Source organism: Zea mays, chromosome 4 (assembly GCF_902167145.1).
Source record: "Zea mays cultivar B73 chromosome 4, Zm-B73-REFERENCE-NAM-5.0, whole genome shotgun sequence".
NCBI lineage: Eukaryota > Viridiplantae > Streptophyta > Magnoliopsida > Poales > Poaceae > Zea > Zea mays.
The window spans coordinates 192,675,050-192,698,105 of record NC_050099.1 but is presented as its reverse complement, the minus strand read 5'-3'; the positions used below and the strand labels follow the sequence as shown (position 1 = coordinate 192,698,105).

General features: G+C 46.0%; 1 protein-coding gene across 1 annotated transcript; it reads right to left on the bottom strand.

The window, feature by feature from the left end:
- Positions 1-7,715: 7,715 nt before the first annotated feature.
- On the bottom strand, positions 7,716-11,226 carry LOC100194175 (Strictosidine synthase 3). The gene is made up of 2 exons (NM_001139223.1): positions 10,718-11,226; positions 7,716-8,769 (listed from the first exon to the last, which is right to left on the bottom strand). The coding sequence occupies exons 1-2, from the start codon at positions 11,011-11,013 to the stop codon at positions 7,893-7,895; spliced, it is 1,173 nt and encodes a 390-aa protein (NP_001132695.1). The 5' UTR covers positions 11,014-11,226; the 3' UTR covers positions 7,716-7,892.
- Between the last annotated feature and the right edge of the window lie 11,830 nt (positions 11,227-23,056).

Genomic DNA, 23,056 nt, shown 5'->3' with positions numbered 1-23,056 from the left:
AAGAGACCTTAAAGGGATTCTTGAGACGGGCTCAAAATGAGTTCGGCTTGAGGATCAAGAAAATTAGAAGCGACAACGGGACGGAGTTCAAGAACTCTCAAATTGAAGGCTTCCTTGAGGAGGAGGGCATCAAGCATGAGTTCTCCTCTCCCTACACGCCACAACAAAATGGTGTAGTGGAGAGGAAGAATCGAACTCTATTGGACATGGCAAGAACCATGCTTGATGAGTACAAGACACCGGACCGGTTTTGGGCCGAAGCGGTCAACACCGCCTGCTACGCCATCAACCGGTTATATCTTCACCGAATCCTCAAGAAGACATCATATGAACTCCTAACCGGTAAAAAGCCCAACATTTCATATTTTAGAGTTTTTGGTAGCAAATGCTTCATTCTTATTAGAAGAGGTAGAAAATCTAAATTTGCTCCTAAAACTGTAGAAGGTTTTTTACTTGGTTATGACTCAAACACAAGGGCATATAGGGTCTTTAACAAGTCCACTGGACTAGTTGAAGTCTCTTGTGACGTTGTGTTTGATGAAACTAACGGCTCTCAAGTAGAGCAAGTTGATCTTGATGAGATAGGTGAAGAACAGGCTCCATGCATCGCGCTAAGGAACATGTCCATCGGGGATGTGTGTCCTAAGGAATCCGAAGAGCCTCCAAGTACACAAGATCAACCATCCTCCTCCATGCAAGCATCTCCACCTCAAAATGAGGATGAGGCTCAAAATGATGAAGAGCAAAATCAAGAAGACGAGCCACCTCAAGATGATAGCAATGATCAAGGGGGAGATACAAATGATCAAGAAAAGGAGGATGAGGAAGAACCAAGACCGCCACACCCAAGAGTCCACCAAGCAATCCAACGAGATCACCCCGTCGACACCATCCTCGGCGACATTCATAAGGGGGTAACTACTCGATCTCGGGTTGCTCATTTTTGTGAACATTACTCTTTTGTTTCCTCTATTGAGCCACACAAGGTAGAGGAAGCTCTCCAAGATTCGGATTGGGTGATGGCGATGCAAGAGGAGCTCAACAATTTCACGAGGAATGAGGTCTGGCATTTAGTTCCACGTCCTAACCAAAATGTTGTAGGAACCAAATGGGTCTTCCGCAACAAGCAAGATGAGCATGGTGTGGTGACAAGGAACAAAGCTCGACTCGTGGCCAAAGGGTATTCACAAGTCGAAGGTTTGGATTTCGGTGAAACCTATGCACCCGTAGCTAGGCTTGAGTCAATTCGCATATTATTGGCCTATGCTACTTACCATGGCTTTAAGCTCTATCAAATGGACGTGAAAAGTGCCTTCCTCAACGGACCGATCAAGGAAGAGGTCTATGTTGAGCAACCTCCCGGCTTTGAAGACAGTGAGTATCCTAATCATGTCTATAGGCTCTCTAAGGCGCTTTATGGGCTCAAGCAAGCCCCAAGAGCATGGTATGAATGCCTTAGAGATTTCCTTATTGCTAATGGCTTCAAAGTCGGCAAGGCCGATCCTACACTCTTTACTAAAACTCTTGAAAATGACTTGTTTGTATGCCAAATTTATGTTGATGATATTATATTTGGGTCTACTAACGAGTCTACATGTGAAGAGTTTAGTAGGATCATGACACAGAAATTCGAGATGTCGATGATGGGGGAGTTGAAGTATTTTCTAGGATTCCAAGTCAAGCAACTCCAAGAGGGCACCTTCATTAGCCAAACGAAGTACACTCAAGACATTCTTGCTAAGTTTGGGATGAAGGATGCCAAACCCATCAAGACACCCATGGGAACTAATGGGCATCTCGACCTCGACACGGGAGGTAAGTCCGTGGATCAAAAGGTATACCGGTCGATGATTGGTTCATTGCTTTATTTATGTGCATCTCGACCGGACATTATGCTTTCCGTTTGCATGTGTGCAAGATTCCAATCCGACCCTAAGGAATCCCACCTTACGGCCGTAAAACGAATCTTGAGATATTTGGCTTATACCCCTAAGTTTGGGCTTTGGTACCCTCGGGGATCCACATTTGATTTACTTGGTTATTCGGATGCCGATTGGGCGGGGTGCAAAATCAATAGGAAGAGCACATCGGGGACTTGCCAGTTCTTGGGAAGATCCTTGGTGTCTTGGGCTTCAAAGAAGCAAAATTCGGTCGCTCTTTCCACCGCCGAAGCCGAGTACATTGCCGCAGGACATTGTTGCGCGCAATTGCTTTGGATGAGGCAAACCCTGCGGGATTACGGTTACAAATTAACCAAAGTCCCTTTGCTATGTGATAATGAGAGTGCAATCAAAATGGCCGACAATCCCGTCGAGCATAGCCGCACTAAGCACATAGCCATTCGGTATCATTTTCTTAGAGATCACCAACAAAAGGGAGATATCGAGATTTCTTACATTAATACTAAAGATCAATTAGCCGATATCTTTACCAAGCCACTTGATGAACAATCTTTTACCAGACTTAGGCATGAGCTCAATATTCTTGATTCTAGAAATTTCTTTTGCTAAGCTTGCACACATAGCTCATTTGAATACCTTTGATCATATCTCTTTTATATGCTATGACTAATGTGTTTTCAAGTCTATTCCAAACCAAGTCATAGGTATATTGAAAGGGAATTGGAGTCTTCGGCGAAGAAAAAGGCTTCCACTCCGTAACTCATACTTCGCCACCACTCCGAGCAACTCTCTCTTCTTTGGGGGAGAAATAAGCATCAAGGAAAAGGACTTCATCCTTGAGAGAGAGTAAAAGCTCAAACGCAAAAGGACCGGATTTCGTCTTTGGTACAATCTTAACTCATTCATTCATGACCAAAGAGGAAGAAATTACTTCAAGGGCTCTAATGATTCCGTTTTTGGCGATTCATGCCAAAAAGGGGGAGAAATGAGCCCAAAGCAAAAGGACCGCACCACACCACCACCAAATTCAAAAAACTTAGTGCTTTCCAAAAGTATTTATCATTTGGTATCCTATTGTGTTCAAAAGGGGGAGAAAGTAGTATTTCAAAAATGGTATATCAAAACCCTCTTGAACACTAAGAGGTGGATCTCTTTTAGGGGGAGTTTTGTTTAGTCAAAGGAAAAGCATTTGATTCAGGGGGAGAAAATTTCAAATCCTAAAAATGCTTTGCAAACTCTTATTCATTTACCTTTGACTATTTGCAAAAGATCTTTGAAATGGATTTACAAAAAGAGTTTGCAAAAACAAAACATGCGGTGCAAACGTGGTCCAAAATGTTATATAAGAAAGAAACTTTCCTTGCATATCTTGTGAGTATTTATATTGGCTCAATTCCAAGTAACCTTTGCACTTACATTATGTAAACTAGTTCAATTATGCACTTCTATATTTGCTTTGGTTTGTGTTGGCATCAATCACCAAAAAGGGGGAGATTGAAAGGGAATTAGGCTTACACCTAGTTCCTAAATAATTTTGGTGATTGAATTGCCCAACACAAATATTGGACTGACTAGTTTGCTCTAGTGTATAAGTTATACAGGTGCAAAAAGTTCACATCTAGCCAATAAAAAGACCAAGTGTTGGATTCAACAAAGGAGCGATAAGGCAACCGAGGGCACCTCTGGCTGGAGGCACCGGACTGTCCGGTGTGCACCGGACAGTGTCCGGTGCGCCCGTAGACTTCGTTTTCTACCCTTCGCCAGAGGACTTCGACTTCAACCCTTCGCCCTCGGGAATTCGCGGAGGCCGGCGCGCTATAATTCACCGGACTGTCCGGTGTGCACCGGACATGTCCGGTGCGCCAACGAACCGCGGCCTCCGGAACTCGTCATCCTCGGGTTTTCACGACAGCCGCTCCGCTATAATTCACCGGACTGTCCGGTGTGCACCGGACTGTCCGGTGTGCCAGCGGAGCAACGGCTCTCTGCGGCGCCAACGGCTCCCTGCGGAGCATTAAATGCGCGCGCAGCGCGCGCAGACGTCAGGGCTGCCCATACCGGTGCACCGGACATCAAACAGTGCATGTCCGGTGTGCACCGGACACCTCGGCAGGCCCACAAGTCAGAAGCTTCAACGGTCAGAATCCAACGGCAATGGTGACGTGGCAGAGGCACCGGACTGTCCGGTGTGCACCGGACTGTCCGGTGCGCCATCGAACAGAGGCTGCCAGCAACGGTCACTTTTGGTGGTTGGGGCTATAAATACCCCAACCACCCCACATTCATGGCCATCCAAGTTTTCCACTTCTCAACTACTACAAGAGCTCTAGGCATTCAATTCTAGACACATTCAAAGAGATCAAATCCTCTCCAATTCCACACAAAACCCTAGTGACTAGAGAGAGTGATTTGCCGTGTTCATTTGAGCTCTTGCGCTTGGATTGCTTCTTTTCTTTCTCACTTGTTCTTGAGATCACAACTCCATTGTAATCAAGGCAAGAGGCACCAATTGTGTGGTGGCCCTTGCGGGGAAGTTTTGTTCCCGGCTTTGATTAGAGAAGAGAAGCTCATTCGGTCCGAGGGACCGTTTGAGAGAGGGAAGGGTTGAAAGAGACCCGGCCTTTGTGGCCTCCTCAACGGGGAGTAGGTTTGCAAGAACCGAACCTCGGTAAAACAAATCTCCGTGTCTCTCTTGCTTATTTGCTTGGGATTTGTTTTGCGCCCTCTCTCTCGGACTCATTTATATTTCTAACGCTAACCCGGCTTGTAGTTGCGTTTATATTTGTAAATTTCAGTTTCGCCCTATTCACCCTCCCTCTAGGCGACTATCAAATACCAATCCGTGTCTAAAATACCTCGATGATGAGTAGATCTATTCTACTGAGGGGTATAGTTTAACATACCGTCGTTGTTGTTCCTAGCCATCATTGCGGCGGCGTCTTGCAGCGAAGACCCGCCTCCTCCTTCTTGTCGATCTCCCTGCTGGTGTCGAGGAGATTGGTTTCCGTCGTTGATCGGCGGTGGATCAGCTCCTCCAATGTTGCCTGCAGGGGGAATCTCAGATCCCGATGGGATAACGGGGATCTGAGACATAGTCACAGCGATTCCAGTCACTCCGAGCGCCTAGGGGATCGGTTCCTCTCAAAGTGTCGATTAGGGTTTGTGGTCGAGCGATTAGCGTTAGCTAAACCCGTCGGCCCCCTTAATCTATTTATATGGCGTCGTGTGACCGGGGGCTGCAACCAACGGTTAGGATAGCCCCCCCGATCAGGGGCACGGTTAGACGGTTAGGATTAACCCTACCCCGGTTACTGTTAACCGGCTAGTGTAGAGGACACATCCTAACAAAAAATAGCTTCTTCTCCGGTGGCGGTGGACATACAAAAGCAGAGTCTGCTATCACTGGATAGATGACCAACTATCAAAAAGGTTATTTTTCTTAATATTTGGTTCCCGAGCACTACACGATTATGACGAAAGATGTGGTCATCCAATTGATGCAATTGATGGTTGAAGCTTTTGTTAGTAAGGTGCAGGGATCAAGATCCACAGGATGTTGCAACTTCTCTCTCTCTTTGAACTTTAACCAGAGCCAAAGACAATGTAACGTTTTACAGAAAGCTGACCTAAAGTTTAGAGTGTTTACAGTAGCGGACGCAAGACAAAATTTCAGGTGGGCGATAACGTAGGAGACAAATCAATATACTAGATTATTTGATAAAAATAGTTCCATGATAATAACATGGAGATTAAGTGATAATATGGGTAGCGTTCTAAAATAACATGAATACCAAAACTTCATTTTGGCCACCCTAAAGGAGAGTTGGAGAGAACAAAGGGGTGGACTAGCGGGGAGTGAACGTTAGGGCGAAGCGGGTGCATCGGCACGTCGGTGTGGAGAGTCAGCGACTCCACCGCAAAATTGACGAGGGTGAGGCGACAATAGGCGTGGGATAGCGAGGGCAGACGACGATGCGACGGTAGATGGCGACGACGAAGCGAAAGGCGGTGGCAGCAAGCGACAGCCATTGTTGACGGCGCGACGGGACCCTTGTGCGATAGCGAGGGCGAGTGGTGTTGTGATGCCAAGGTAGAATCCCGCTTATAGCCTACCCATCCGCCGGTGCGGATTAGAAGACAAAGTAGTTGTGCTACGTGCCGACGTGGCGACGAGCACCACGACTCTGGTGGCGAGTGGGCTGAGTAGTGAAGCACCGAGAAAAAAGTTAGATCAAAGTCTAGTTTTCATTAAATTTAGTCCAATCTACTATATAAAAGTTTATTTATTTTATTATATATCTAAGTCTATATAAAAGTTTATTTATTTTATTATATATCTAAGTCTATGTATAAGAGTTTATAAAAATCAAAATGGGGTCGTGGCCCTCATTGCCCACCCTTTGCGTCGGCGCACTGAGTGTTTATATGAGCTTCTAAGTGAAGAAAACTCCAAATGAGCTTCTAATCGGTAGCAAACAAAACATGTCTTTAGATTCTTCGGTTATAAGTGTTTCATAATTAACAAGAAACCAAATTCCTCTAAGTTTGTATCTAGAGTTGTTGAAGATTTCCTTCTTGGTAATGTATGAAACGAGCATGCCTATCATATTTTCAACATGCCCACCGACAAAGTCGAGATTGCGGTAGTTGTGATATCTGATAAATCTAATGGCTATCAAGTATATCAAGTTGATCCAAATATTGTAGATAATGAGAAGCCACCTTGTGAAGAAATCAAGCGGTTAGACATTGATGACATAAGACCACAAAAAAGTCCATGCCTCTAAGGAGGAGGCTCATCAAGTCGCGGTTGCACCACATCAACCGGTAGCAACTAGGGATGAAAACAGGACGGGAAATTCCCGTACCGTACCGTTTTGAATACTGTTTTTTCCCGATCGTTTTCGAATTGTTCAGAAACCGATTAGAAACGGTACGAAAACGATTTAGCTAGTTTTTCGATCGTTTTCGTATTTTTCGTTTCCAAGTCGTGCTAATACCGTTTTTCTACCGTTTTATATAATATGAGATAGATTTAGCATATAATTTATTTAAGTTATAGACTTTTGTTGTGTTCAAGTGAATGAATAAGCGAAAAACAAATGTTATAATTACTCTAACTAATATGAATGATGAAAAAGAGTTGTTTGTGTATTTCTAAATCTTAAAAATTAGGCAATACATCACTTTATTATGTTTTTGATAAAGCTATAAAATAGTTATCTTTCCGACTATAGTTTACCATTTTCGATCGTTTTCGAATAACCGACAATTCCGATCCCGTATTTCGACCGTTGGTTTTCGTTTTCGTTTTCGTCTCGACCAAAAAATATGAAAACAAAAACAATTTAGCTGTTTTTTCGATCGTTTTCGACCGTTTTCATTCCTAGTAGCAACCGATGTTGCAGTGCTGCAATCACACTAGGGCAGTGCCACATGTAAGTAGATTGAGGTGGTATAGGACAGTCAGTGACCATAACCTACAACCAATATTTTAGCAAGAAGATCAAGAACCAGTAGAACACCAACTTGATCACACAAAGCAAGTTTTTGTCAAATTTACTCGTTTATTTTTACTTTCAAATCTCTTAAGGTAGAACAAGACTTGGATATGATGATCCGGGTAATGGAAATACTGACAGGAACTCAACAACTTCAAATGAAATTAAGTATAATCGTTGGTTGAAAGATCAGAAAGCAATATCATCGAAACTAAATGGGACTTGCGTAATAAGCAAGATATATAAAAAAACGGTGATATATTAACACGAAACACGATAAGTTTAGTTGCTCAAGGCTTCACACAAGTTGAATGGGGCCCAGGACCATCTCATGCATTCAGTTCATAGATGCATAGACGCTTTTCACAACCTCTGGCCAGATGAACATGTCCATCGACGACACAAGGAATTTTATACACAAATATAGATGCGATGTATGTTTTCCTTTGCTATAATAAGCTACTGAATCCATATTTAAGCGTAAATGCCTCTACTGCAACTTGTAGACTCCGAGAAACGGCGACATGACAGAGCCAATCCAGATGCTGCCGTTCCTCTCCGCCACTTCGCTGACGGACCTGAACACCCTCCGAAGATCCCCGTGGACGCTGGCCATCTCCACCACCCTCCCGTCCTCCTCGCTCAGCCGCAGCGCGATGACCTGCCGCCCGAGGCGGCTGAGCAGCGACGAGGCGCGCTGGACGTGGCGCGGCGGCAGCGCCAGCACCAGGCGCCGGAGCCAGGGGTAGGAGATGCAGTACTGGGCGAGCTTGCCCCTCCTGGCGTGGAGCCCCACCCAGAAGCCGCCCCGGGGGCTCATCCTGATGTTGTCCGGGAACCACGGCAGCCGCGCCACCTCCTCCAGCAGCGCCGGCGCCTTGGGAGCCGTCGGGCGGAGCCAGTACCGGAGGATCCTCCCCGTGGTGGTCTCCGCCAGCAGCAGGTGCGTGCCGTCGCTGCTCATCGCGAGGCCGTTGGGGAACGCCAGGCCGTCGGCCAGCACCTCCACCCCACCGCCGCCCCTCGGGTCGTACCGCAGCAGCCGCCCCGTCGTGTCGCCGGACACGACGATGCGCAGGAACTCCCGCCTCTGGAACCTCGTGCTCGTCTCGGTGAAGTAGACGGCGCCGGTGCCCGGGTCGACCTCGACGCCGTTGGCGAAGCTGAAGGCGCGCGCGCCCTGCCACCACTCCGGCGCCACCGGCCTCGACGCCTTGCCGCCGCCCGGGCCCGGCGCGACCATGCGCAGGCCGTGGTAGGCGTCGGCCACGTAGAGCTCCCCCGTGTCGGGGTTGAACTTGAGGCCCAACGGGCGCCCGCACTCGTGCTCGCGCCCCGGGTCCTGGGAGCCCCTGCAGCTGTCCAGCCTGCATGCACACAATTGCACACGTACTCATGCAGTTTTTCAAGAAACAATGACGGCTATATTTCCCGTTTAACCTAATTTATTCTATATATGGCTAAACGTCCACGCAAAAAGGCTACATCCATTTCTAGGGTCTAAGGATTTAGATGCATACATACGGGTAGTTATTAGTTGGAGCTAAAAATTAGAGGACGTTTCAAGCACCAGACCTAATAGTTAGTTGACTAAAAAAATTGTTAGTGAAATTAGCTAACTAACCAACTACTACATTCCTTCACAAATATACGACATCGTTGACTTTTTTCAAAAAAAAAATGGCCACTCGTCTTGTTCAAAATATTTATTAAAAATATAAAAATTTTAAGTCAAACATAGACTACCTTAAATAATAAAAAAAGTCACAACAAAATAAATGATAACTCTTATTTTTTTATTAAAATGAGTGGTTAATTTTTTTAAAAAAAGTCAACGGTGTCATATATTTGTGAACGGAAGGAGTATTAGATAATTTTTTTTAATTAGACTGTACTTAATATTTATAACTAACATGACTAAAAATTATTGACCTGCATCCAAACACCCCCAAATAGAAGGGGAATAAGATGTCGCGATCAGCAGTGCTTTATACATGCGCCATTTTCGTGAGCTCGACGGCCCGCGCGCATGGCGTGCAACAGAGAGCTCCCACGATGGACGGGGACAGGAGACAAGAGACAACATGACATCCCCAACCAATAACCTGCGCGTTGGTTCCTATCAGTTTCACCATTACTTGGACGGCGGCGGGCGGCACACAACCGTCAGCCTTGAACCGTACGCAGAGCTCTCTGGTTGGTTGGGGACGAGCAGAGTCTCTCGCGAGAAGCTAGCTACCACAACAACATACATGGGCACATGGCGGCGCGTGGAACGAACGGACGGTGGTCACGCGGAGAGGACGGCGGCAGCGAAACTTACAGGTCTGCGCGCGGAGCAGGAGTGCTCGGCCCAGCGCCGCTCCGCCGGCACCCAAGCACCCGGCCGTCCGACACGCCCGTGAACGGGGGCCGCCCTCACCGCCGTCACCGTACCCACCGGCGAACACGAGGCTCTCTGGCCCCGCGGCGCCGTCCAGCGGCAGCAGCTCAGCGTCGCCGATCTCCAGCAGCCTGACGTCGCCGCTCGAGTCCAGCGACGGCAGCACTTGTTCTCCTTCCTCTGCTCTGCTCTGCTACCTTCACTTCGCCACTTGAATGCCCTGCCATGTGTGTGAGCGTGTCTCCCAGCCTCGCTCCACGTTTTAGCTGCGCTCCTCCATGGCGGCCGGCCGGCGCACGGCGTTCGCCATCGAGGGCACAATCATACGCCGTACAAACCGTGGGGTGTCCACGGTGAGTCCAGAGTCCAGACGAACCGAGCACCGTCCTGGTAGCTGTTGACGCATGGCCGGCCGCCTGTTCCAGACTCTGGCGATGCGTGGTGCCTGCCGCGGATGCGACGACGACGGGCGATGGGGATCGCGCGCGTGAGGACATAGGCGATGGGGATTGCGGTGCTTGGCCGGACGCGGGAGGAGCCGTCGCGGCCACTGCTCGGTGCTCCGTTCGCTCGGCGCGAGTGCAACGACAGGCTTGCACCGGCACGGCACCGTCTGGCCTGCTCTGCTAGTGCTAGCTGCTGCACCACACCACACGACCACACCACACGTGACGACGCATGCAGCTTGCATGGGACGCGGACGCGGTGATGGGCGTCAATGGATAGGTCGACCGTCGACGTCGCACTCGCACCCACCCGGCGGGCCCTGACACGGCGCACCGAACCAAAGCCTGCGGTGCGCAGGCGATCGACCAAGACCAAAGCGGGAGCATAGCAGAAAGCAGATCATGATCGCGAGGAAGAAGAACCGGATTGCACATGCGCGCGTCATGCATGCAAGGAAAACCAGACTGCTGGCAAGGCGTACGTACAGTTCGGGCGCGCAGGAGGCCGAGTGCTCTTCCCAGCGCCGCTCGCCGGGGACCCACCGGAGGACGCGGCCGTCCGACACGCCCGCGTACGGGCCGCCGCCGGCCGGGTCGAACGCCAGGCTCTCGGGCCCCGCGGCGCCGGCGTCCACGGGGACCAACTCGACACGGCCTTCCCCGCCGCCAATCTCCAGCACCGCGACGTCGCGCAGCGCGTCCGGGGAGGACAGGAGCGCGGCGACCATCGCCGCCGCCGCCACCGCAACGACGGCCGCGCCCGCGAGCACGGCCATCTTCATCCGCTAGGCGCGTGCACCGAGCCCGGCCGATCGGTGCTCCGCTCCTCCGTCCAGCGGCAAGCGCGAGTGCGTGCGACGCCGATGCCGCGCTGCGTGCTATACACGTATGGTCGCGTGGCGTGGCGTCCACAGAAACTCGATGAGGGTTCAGAGGTTTACGGGAGGGGAGGGGAGGGGGAGCCGAAACGGAAGCGGCCCCGGGGCGTGAGCGCGACGACGTCGTGCTCGTTTTCCTCCACGGATGGCCCGGACTGGCGGTTTGTTGGCGTGTCGATCGGGAGCGTGTCGCGGTGGTGGCGGCGTGTGGGCCGTGGCGCAGGCGCCGTTCCTCCTCCCGTGCGGAAAACGCGGGCAGAGGACGCCATCGTGCCCGGCCCGGGCCTGGCGACCCGCACGGGAAAGCAGATAGCCTAGTAGGCCCACGTCGTACGACCACCAGCGTGGACTGGCCTACTACCGTCACATATCTCCATGTCAGTTCAAAATTTATTTGATTATATAATCTGATAGATTATAATTTCAAATAAACATCAAGTACTAACCCATCGCTAAATAATAATACAGTATCATATCTCCTTTTTTAAAAAGAAAACACCGCTCAAGTACAACACAACGCAAGAGACAAGATTTTATTTGGCACATGTCAACTTCATCGATGGTTGGCGGAGCGATAGAGAGGCCACACGCACAGCCTAGCCACCTATCCCAACACTCTATTAGATGCCATGTTTCATGCACATATGTTTTTTAAACAAAAACGTTTACAGGTACTCCCTCCGCTCATAAATATATGATACCGTTAACTTTTTTAAGAAAAAACTTTGATCACTAGTCTTATTTTAAAAAATAATAAGTTATTATTTATTTTTGGTATTATTTTTGTTGGGGACATATCTGGTGCACATAGAAGACTGGTGCACATGATACACATATTAAATAATCATCACTCATTTTAGATCTAACGTCTCTAGTTGATTATTCAATTTACAAATAACACCTTCCACCACTACACACCACCACGTTGAAGGGTGTCTTTAGTAAAATGTACCAAACAACTAGAGACGTTAAATCTAAAATGAATGGTGACGATTTAATATGTGCATCAATGTTCCATGTGCACCAGATATGTTGCCTTATTTGTTTCATCACTTAAAGTAGTTTGATCTTGACTTAAAATTTTATGTTTTTGAATAAATATTTTGAATAAAACGAGTGGTCAAAGTTTTTTTTTAAAGTCAACAATGTTATATATTTGTAAACGGAGATAGTACAAAGCATATACAATCGGATATGATGCACACGTATATATGAGCTCCCTCTGAGTGAAGAATGGTTTCTATCATATACGGTATATTTCTTCTCTATGAAGTGTATTTGAAAAGGTATATATTTTTTTCACGTGAGCTTAGAGATACGATTTATACATAGTTTGTAAAGCGTGATGAAATTTACATCTTTAGTGCTAGTTTGGAAACCTCATTTTTCCGAGAGATTTCTATTTTTCAAGAAAAATTAGTTTATTTTTCCCTAGGAAAATATGAATGACTTGGGAAAATGAAGTTATGAAACAAACCTTTATAGTTTTTTTTTATGTACGGTTGTTTTGGTACTAAATCAATTGATACGATTATGTTTTTTTATTAGAGCAATTATCTGTATGCCACTTTAATGTTATTATCCCGTACCTTATTTTCCGTCACAATTGTCTAATCCCTCATATATTGCCAGGATATAATTTTTGCCCATTTTATACAATATCTAGTTGGCCCAACTCAAGGAAGGGTCACTGATCCAAAGTCTCTGTGTAAACCGTACAGTGGCCATCCAAAGTCTCTGTGTGGGCCGGCCCATTGCTAAACACCCAGTCCAAAACGTGTGAAGTGGCCAACGTTGCTTCTCGTCGTTCTCGTATAAGCGCAAGTCTTGGATTGTTATTCCGATGCGCTGTGTCTAGCACATGAACCACATACCTATAGTATACTTTTATTCATCGGGGAAACATATATGGACAGGTAGTGTTTGAATGGTTCCAATACAATGGGCGTCGCAAAAATGTTGGATTCTATGCCTAGCTTAGACCCTGTTTGTTTCGGTTTTTTCAGATACTGGGCACCAGAAGCTACCGCAGACTGCCAATTAAACGTCTATGTTTTTAGTCTTTTTATGAGATCCGCTTTAGTCAAAATCGTTTAAAATCAACGTGAACATAGAATCGGTCGAGTCGTTGCGATAGTAGGAAACCGTTATTTTCTACATTCTAAACCCTATAAACTCTTTTATCTTCATCCGCACGTAATCTCCACGATACTCATATTCTCCTCACAACCAGATTCTCAAAAAAACTTCTCGGAAAAAAGTTGAACCAAACAAGCCCTTAGTTCCTTGGAAAGATGTAGCATTACACATGTGCTCGAGTTTGAAGTCGTTTTTATTAAGCTTGATGTGGAAGGTCTTTTTTATCGCTTCAAGTAGCACATCATCTGCACCACTTGATCGGACTGCATACAAATGATTGTAGATGCCATTGAAGAGGGTGACAAACGATTACTTGTCGACCATTGATCCTTCATCTGCTTAGGGGTATAATAGCCAGGAGATTCGGTGGTGGAGTTGTACATACTAGCTATACACTTATCCCTTGTTGTCGTTGCCCTCAACGTAATCCTTACAATGTAGTAGTATACATTTATGAACTAAAAAAAACTATCGTTGACCTAAAAATTGTGTCAAAGTTATATATGTACTTACTAGTCTTTGCTCCTCCATCTTCATTCAGTCCCTTCACCATCGGAATTGAGTAGCACGGGAGTATGTAGACTAGTTCGAGCTTCCAACATAACGGCTATTTGGGGCACTATCGTGCTTGAAGAAGGACGGGCACCATATGGGAGAGGAGCACCAAATGGGGGAGCAGACAGAGGAGGAGCTACATATGGACGAGCATATAGTGGAGGAACACCATATGAGCACCTTATGGATACATGTATGGGTATGGAGGAGGGTATAGATAAGTGAAAGGTTGAGGACGAAGAGTGTCAGTGGTGGGTGGAGGAGGATCGATATGGACATGAAGGAGGAGGACATGGGTATGGAAGCATAGGTTACAGACTCAGTTAATAGGAATGAGCATGAGCATCCTCCTTTTTATAATGGATGAGAGGAATACCATTGAAAAAGACATGTCCCCCACACCGTAGGGGTCTCGGGACATTGTGAAGATTGCTTGTTGAGCAAGTCAGTGAACGTATGAAAATTAGGACTCCGCCTAAGATCCATATTGAAACATAAAGTAGGAGGCCACAAATAGAGAAGGAGGCAAGCGAATTGGAGAGTAAGGGGTGTGGATGAACTCAAACACACCCTTCCAATTAAAGGATGAATTCAAGTACCAGGCTGACATGTCGGCAGGTCCCTAACTCAATCGATCGACCGAACCGACTAACGATAGAGCCACGACGGTCAATACCGATTGCTCGTGTCGTCACATCAATATGTGGTACCGACCGTTGTTGAACCTAGTCTTAGGCTGCTCGCACTGGGCGACTTTACGTGCTACCCTACCAGAGAAAGCGTCGCTGTAAACGAAAAATGTGTTGTAGACGCATGCTCGAAAGCCTACGCTATTTTGCCGTAGCAAGGTGAGAAACCGCAAATGCAGCGTTGTACGTCAACTAACGTTATATACTTTTTGATTGAGATATGATGGGAAAGAAGTGATAAAATATATGGTTGACTTGCAGATGATTGTGGTATAGGGTAAAGAATTTTGCTGACAAAGACATGATATATTCATTTTAGAGTCGACATTTAGAGTAGTATGAATGTGGATAGCATTAAAGTTCGTACACAACTAGTACCATGCATCTTGCAGCAGTGACGATATTTTCCCTTAAAAAAGATTGATGGAAATTACATGCCTAACAAGACACTAGCCAGTGGGGCGCTGTGATAGGCCGTCGTAGAGGTACTCGGTCGTCGAGTGTCCCAGCAAATACCACCCTCTGCAGAGCGACGGATTTCTCTTCCCTCCAAACGCAGAAATGACCGCTGCGTATGCGACCGAATTTTTTGCATTTTGATCCTTAATCGGAAAAAAATTAACGTCCGGACCCTAGAAAATTTTAATGTCATTTTTGGACCCTTTACTCGGCGCCATAGCCTGTGGCGCCGAGGTAACATAGCTCGGCGCCATAGGCTATGGCGCCGAGGTACGTGCTGCGTTGGCACAAACGGATGTCGTGGCGCCGACGTGGTACCGAGCTCGGCGCCATAGATCATGGCGCCGAGCTCCATTCTATACAGAAAACTTGTCTAGCTCAGTTGGTAAAATACAAGGCTCTTAACCTTGTGGTCGTTGGTTCGAGCTCCACGGTGGGTGTTTTTTAATATTTTTTGTCTTTATCACTTATTTGTTTTTTTGTTGTCCATATTTTTCGTTTATGTCTCTGATTTGTCTGTCCTGATTTAACATCCAGTTTTATTTTTGTGACTGATTTGTTTATTCGTCCAGATTTTTTTATCCGGCGAGCACAGCATCTGTATGCCACAGTGCTCACAAGCCGTCAACTTCTCCCCTTGTTTGCTCAGCTAATCACAATAAAAATCAAATGAGAACACTCTTACTTCAATCGTGATCAAATAAAAAATATTATATTTTTATTGAGTTCTTTTGAACATAAATTTTAAATACATAATAACATATTCCCAGTAAAAAGAAGCACATATATTCATTTTTTTCTTCTGCACTAAATAAAAGTATACTCCGTTATATACTTGTCTCATGGATGATATATTTTAGAATTTACTGCATATACAGCTGTTGTGCTCGCCGGATAAAAAATCTGGACGAATAAACAAATCAGTCACAAAAATAAAATTGGATAAGAAATAAATTAGGACGGACAAATCAGCGACATAAACGAAAATATGGACAAAAAAAAATAAGTGACAAAGACAAAAAGTATTAAAAACGCCCACCGTAGGGCTCGAACCCACAACCACAAGGTTAAGAGCCTTGTATTTTACCAACTGAGCTAGACAAGTTTTCTGTACAAAACGAAGCTCGGCGCCATAATTTATGGCGCTGAGCTTTGTACCACGTCGGCGCCACGACGTCCGTTTGTGCCAACGCATCACGTACCTCGGCGCCATAGCCTATGGCGCCGAGCTATGTTACCTCGGCGCCACAGGCTACGGCGCCGAGTAAAGGGTCTAAAAATGACATTAAAATTTTCTAGGGTCCAAACATGAATTTTTTTCCGATGAAGGACCAAAATGCAAAAATTTCGGCGTATGCGACGGCATTAATTAATTAATTAGTAGGAAGCGTTGCATATACTACACTAACTACCAGCAGTGTAGTACTACCACTACTATACTCCATCAACTCGACGCTGAAGTTGCTGGCAAATCAAAACGATTAGAGATGCGCGCGGCATTGATTACTGCAGTGTGGCACCACGAAGAAGAGCAGAGAGGCATGCAGGCGCCCAATGCATGCGAGCCCCAGCCTAGCAGGTAGCAGCTTGGCTAGACTAGACGACGCGGCGTTGCAGCTGCATGCAGTCGCCGTCGCCGTCGCCGCGCGCGCCCCATCTGCCTCCCACTTTTCAGCACACGGCTCGCAGCACGGCAGATGGAACACTGTACAGTTGCACACCAGATGCTGCTGTAATGGGTCGTCGTCGCCTCAAACTTCATGTATGTCAACATTGTTTTATACTGGTGTCAGGCTGTCAGCAATGTTGTATACAGTGTTTAAATAATGTTTTACACTGTATTTTGAAATTCATCGGTGTCAAATAACACTAATAGTTAGCTGTAGCTCCGCCCCTGGTCTTTGTTGAAAAAACCCTAAAAAAGATTTTATGGGCTAATACCAAAGATGCCCTTGAAGGCCTTCAAAATTCACTTGTTTATGAAGATAATACCGCATGTGTTGCACAAATGAAAACAAGCTATATTATTACGAGCAATATGACTAAGCATATTTTTTCTAAGTATTTTTATCCTCATGAACTCCGGAATGAGGGTGAGGTGAAAATTCTGCAAGTCAAATCTTGTGACAATCTGGCTGATTTATTCACTAAATCATTACCTGCAGTTGTACAGTGTTTGGTTGGGTTGAGGCTGTGGAAAAAGTTGATGTGGGTTATGAGTTGTGGAAAAAGCGGTCTTGTATGACTTCTCGCGCCTCTACCGCTGAGGGTTTAGAGTCCAGAAGGAGATCTACGACGACTACGTTGTTCAACCGTCTTGACGACCTGCATGCCAAAGAAGAAGAAGAAAAAGAACTCCCTCGAATGCGTCCAGTGTTCATCAGCTAGCTAGTTTTGAAAGCAGCACATGCATGCTGCAGCACAGCAGCAGCTAAAAGAAAAGAAAAGAAAAAACGATTTGGTGGTGTTGGTGTAGCGTAGCATAGCATCTGTATGTGCGCGCTTGAGGTGTAGCAGCGGTCAAAGCACACCGGATCGTGCGCTAGCTGCAGTGCAGGATGCATGCTCTGGCTGGCTGCGGCGCGTGTGTAGGAGTACATCTCTACGTCTTGTTCAGACGGTTAAAATATATAGAGCTGCGGCAGCCAGCATATTATGTATATACATATACATACACATACTTTTATGAACAGTACATGACCTGCGTGTATACGTGTGTTACTTTGCTCGAGCGGTACGTAGTCTTGTCAAATTTTTTCCCCTTAATGTAACAGCTGCAGGGTATGGGGTGCATGGGTAGAGGAGAGAGGAAGGGTCAGAAGCAAGCTACGGCTGACTTTAATTTGCGTTGCGTTTCGCTCAGGCGTTTCTGCAAGCTGATCACGGGCAACAACTAGGACAGGTTAGGTGATTTGGTGACCAGAGACTACGAGGGGATCCATAAAAGAGAAATCCCCTTTATATTTAAAATTAAACGGAAAGAGAATTCCTCCTATATATTCTCCCGTGATACTTATTCACCAAATCAGCCACAGTGAGTTTTATAATACCGAACCATGCCAATAACTGTTCCTAATAAGTTTCCTAAAAAAACCATGTTAACAATTTATTGTTTGTTTGCTTGCCAACGTACGGGCCGGAATGAAGTGTGTGATGAGATTACGAATAATTAGACACGCGTCTCATGATTTTTTTTATTTTTTTAAAAAAGTCTGGTCGATCAAATTGATGCCAATATCAGCTCAAAATTAATTGTAGCGCTCTTCTCTTCGTTGGATTATTATTTTCCAAAGAGATTCTCGGAGTTCGGAGCTAAAAGTCATGTTCGAAACACGGAAATAAAATATGTCGCGCTGAAAAATAGACCAGCGGTTTAAGTAATACGGTGCTACACACAATTAATCTGGTGCTATATATGACGGGTTATTCCGATGATCTTTGAACTAAAATGAACAATAGTATACCGCATAGTCTGATGCTTATTAGTGTCTGCACGACCACACTGGATGATCCTGTATGCTCGAAGAACAAGTGCCAAACGGCTAGCTAGTTTTTCAATGCCTAGTCGATGTGGCATGCACCACGGGAATAGCCCGACGATGCTATGCACCGGATGACGTGGTAGGAGCGATGCTTGATGAGTATAAAATTTTAGGTATATTTTGGGTCGAAACCATCAACACTCTTTCCACGCTATCAACCGGCTCTACCTACAGAATGTCTTAAAATAAAACTTTATATGAGCTTCTAATCGGTAACACAAAATGTGTCTTACTTTAGATAGTTTGGCTGCAAGTGTTTCATACTTAACAAAAAAAACCCAAATTCTTTAAATTTGCAACTAAAGATAATGAATGTTTTCTTCTTGGTTATGGATCGGTCAAGTATGTCTACCGTGTTTTCAACAAGGCCGCCCGCATAGTTGAAATTGAGATAGATGCGATGTTTGATGAATCTAATGACTCTAAAGTGAAGCAAGTTGATCCAAATATTATAGGCAATGAGGAACCAACTTGTGAAGAAATCAAGTATTTATTCATTAGTGATATAAGACCACAAGAAGTCCAGGCCACTAAAGAGGAGTCTCCTCAAGTCGTAGCTGCTCCACAACTACCGGTAGCAATGGATGTAGCAGTGCCGCACAACCGCAGTGTCACATCTCAGTAGATAACTAACAGATTATTCACTGTGTCTTAAATCCACCGGCTTCTGCTTTTTGTATAATATTTTGTCTCTATAGATTGCAGCTACAGCAGTTCGAACAGTTTTAATCCAGCCGCAGCGAACATCATGTAAGGTGGCGGATAGTCCAGTTCATGATCATAGCCTACAAAACCAATATTTGAGTAAGAAGAAGATGAAGAACCCATAGAACATTAGGTTGATACACAACACCCAAGATTGATGCAAAATATTCAAGGAGATCACCTCGTTGACAATATCCTTGAGAGTCTTCAAAAGGAGTAACAACTCTATCACAATTAGCAAGTATTCCGGATCACAGTCAGGGTTATAACCATCTCATTTTTTTCTTTTTTTGTGATTAGCGGTAACAAAAACTGCCAGAAAACCAATGCATTTTAAATTTCTTGGTCAATTTGAGTTCTCAAATTTTAAAAAGCAAGATCCAGATTTCTTTCGGTTGAAATTCGGTGTGTTTCTTGGGCAAAATTCGTTGTTTCTCGGTAAAATTTGTTTTTCCACGGGGAAATTCAGTGTATAGATTTTCAAATTAAAAAAACGAATTTCGGATTCCTCGACCAAACAATCGTGTTATCTCAGCAAAATTCACTATTTTTATCAAAAAGATGATTAATTAAAAAATAAGCATGGGATATATCAGAATACTAAAAAAATATCTACTTTTTTATCATGGTTTTTCTTCTGATTTCCCCTATTTTTTAAAGTTATGAATGAAATTTGTCAAAACCGGTTCGAAACCTTTTATGGGTCTTCACCGGATATGTGAAACTGCCCGAAAAACCGTGAAAATTGACAGTATCGTAGCACATGAGGAAAAAATAGAAGGGAAATGGTGTAATAGATGACAATAGTGGGTAATTACTCCTTAACTCCATGACGTTATTGAAAAACAGTGTTTGTGAAGAACTATTTTTGCTGCTTTATGAAAAAGGTGAAGTTCGGTGCGTGAAGCAAAGCTCATGAAGCTGTGGTGTTTAGTTTGATGTTTTTCGAAGCCGAGCTGTCTCAAACACCCCCCTGAAATATTTTTTTAAATAAAATAAATAAAGCGGTCTAGCACATGTATTTTGTTCCAAAACTGTTATGGTATCATTATCAATACATATGAATAGTCTTCAATATGAATAAAAATATTGTATTTTTATTTGTAAATACTACATATTATTCTCGGCAACATTTTTGGTCCGGTTCACTACCGGAATCGACGGCTTTGCCGAGTGTCGCACTCGGCAAAGAGGGCTCGACACACAGTGCATCGGCAAAGCCTTCTTTGCTGAGTACTTTTTCTCGGGCACTCGACAGGGAACACTCGGCAAAGAAAAGCAGTCGGTGACACTCGGCAAAGGAGTTACCTTTGCTGAGTGTCTGCCTGACAGCACTCAGCAAAGAATCCGCCAAAGGGGTCCCCATGTCAGGTACTTTGCCGAGTGCTTGGTATGGCACTCGGCAAAGCGTGCTTCTTTGCCGAGTGCCAGAGCCATTACACTCGGCAAAGAACCTATATCGGTGCCCAGGTCTTGGTTCTTTGCCGAGTGCTATGGTTCTGACACTCGGCAAAGAGGTGCTTTGCTGAGTGTTACACTCGGCAAAGTGACCAGTACACACCTTTTTTATTTGTTTTCCCTATTCCATCCAAACAAACAAAAGATATTTCACAGATATCACATATATACATCACAGATCATCACAGACATATATAGCCAACACAAACAGTATTAACACAAATTCTGACATAAGTATTCAACATAAGTTGAGAGGTTCTCAACACAAACAGTATTAACATAAGTTCAGAAGTATCAACACAAGTTCACAAGCTCTGACAAGTATTCAACATAAGTTTTGTGTTCGAAACACTAAAAACATAACTCTCATGGAGGTGGGCGGTTGGACTGGTGCTGCGTTGGGCTGAACCCTTCATGAGGGTTGTTGGATGCCGCCCCAGATTGGCCCTGCACAGAGAAGAGATTGTATGTGTTATACCAGATGCATTACCAACATGTAACTACAATTTTGATACTCATAGGAGTATGGAACACAGCAGGGTCAACTGCAGGGAACAATGGAGGTGGCGGAGTGAAACCCTGTGCGGTGCCAAGGCTCTGCATGTACTGGAACATCTCCGCCATCCTCTGATAAGCCGCCAGGCGAGCCTCCCGCTCCGCCTCCCGCTCCGCCATTATCCTCGCCTCCATCTCTTGACGTTTCCTCCTCTAGTTGGGTCTGTAATATTACAAGCCAACGTTATAGTAACTCAAAGAGAAGGTATATAACTCAAGGAAGGATGAGTTACAGAAGCACTAACCTCGAGTTGTTGTATGCAATGCTGTGAGCTGTCGTGCTGAGGTCGTATGGCTGGACTCGAGCCCGTGCTCCTTGCTCGCACCTGAGACAGAGTGGGAGTGGAGGACGAGTCGATTGCCCCGTCGGCAATCCAGTACCGCCCATGTCTCTTGCCTCCTCTGACCCTCATGAGCACATCGGGGACAATCTGCTCGGTGCTCGGACCATATTCTGGGCCATGGACCTCCTGCGCCATGGCGGTGTAGTCATGAAGGCGACTGTAGACGGCGGGGTTGGTGTAGGCCTCGGGCCCGTCATCCGGGTTGTAGGTGACGTCGGACGTCGCGTTGCCCTTATGGGCCATAGCATAGGCCGAGAAGATGGAGCAAGGCCGGCCACCATGTGACGCCGACTGCAAGAAAACCAACGAGATAGTTAGAAATAATATCTAATCCAGTGCTATATACCTAAATAAAAAAAGGCGTACCCATACTTCTGCATATTGGCCCAGGCTCCGGCTGCCTTGGTGGTGGGAGGGACCTTACATCATCATACGTCGTTCCCGGCTAGCGTTGTGTGCCTCGTCCCACTCAGCCGAACACCACCTATCCACCATTTGCTCCCAGCACAGAGGATGTGTGGCGCACCAATGTGGAATCATCTACAAAGTAAACACGTAAAGTGCATATCAGAAGATAAAATAATATTCATGCATGGAGTACTGGTACCAAACATGCATGACTTTACCTGCAGGTACTGGTCTCTGGTCAACGACATGGTTCGGGCTTGCTGCTTGATCACCTTCTCCCCAAGGACGGAGCCATGGTAGCTGACGATGGCCTGGATTCGGGCCTCATAGTGCATGTCCACGACGAGCTTCTTACAGCTCGTGGTGGCCACCACATCCGCCCTAGCCTCGTATCCAGCCTCACATCTGAAGAAATCCTGCATATAAAAACGATGTATCCATACATTATTTCAAGAATTTGCAATGAATGCGACATATTTTACATTATACTAAGACTTACCCACAGCTCTTGCTTCACCTGCTCCGCCTTGTTTTTGAATTCCCGGCCGTCCCGGTCTACTGCATCGGGGGCGACGACGTAGTGGTCGAAGGTGTAGGCTGGGCCCGTCACTCCAGCGTACTCAACTAGTCCAGGGAAGTGTTCCCTACACAGCAGGCCGAGGATGCCATTAGGGAGGCGACGATGACCCCAGCATAATCCACAACCGTCCAAGACCTGTCCAAGTGATAAATAAAAGTATTAGTTTATATTATGATTTTGAACACATAATATGAACAAGAATGAAGAACATAAAGTTACATGCCTCTCCCCATCCGGTCGAATCAGCGGCCGCCTGTCCCGAAGTATGGGACGCTGAGGGAGACTCGCGGGACCTCGCAGGTAGATGCTCCTCGAACCGGAGGCGCCAGAACCTGAGGCGGTCTGCTGAGCTTCGTCGTTGTCTTGCTGCTGGTCGTTGTCGTCCTGCTGCGCCGCCTGCTGCTGGACAAGGTCATCCTGCTGCGCCGCCTGTTGTGCCTCGTCCTGCTCGGCCTCGTCCGCCGTCCTACTCCTCCTCCCCCTCCTCCTCCTCAGCCAACCGCCCACCATATT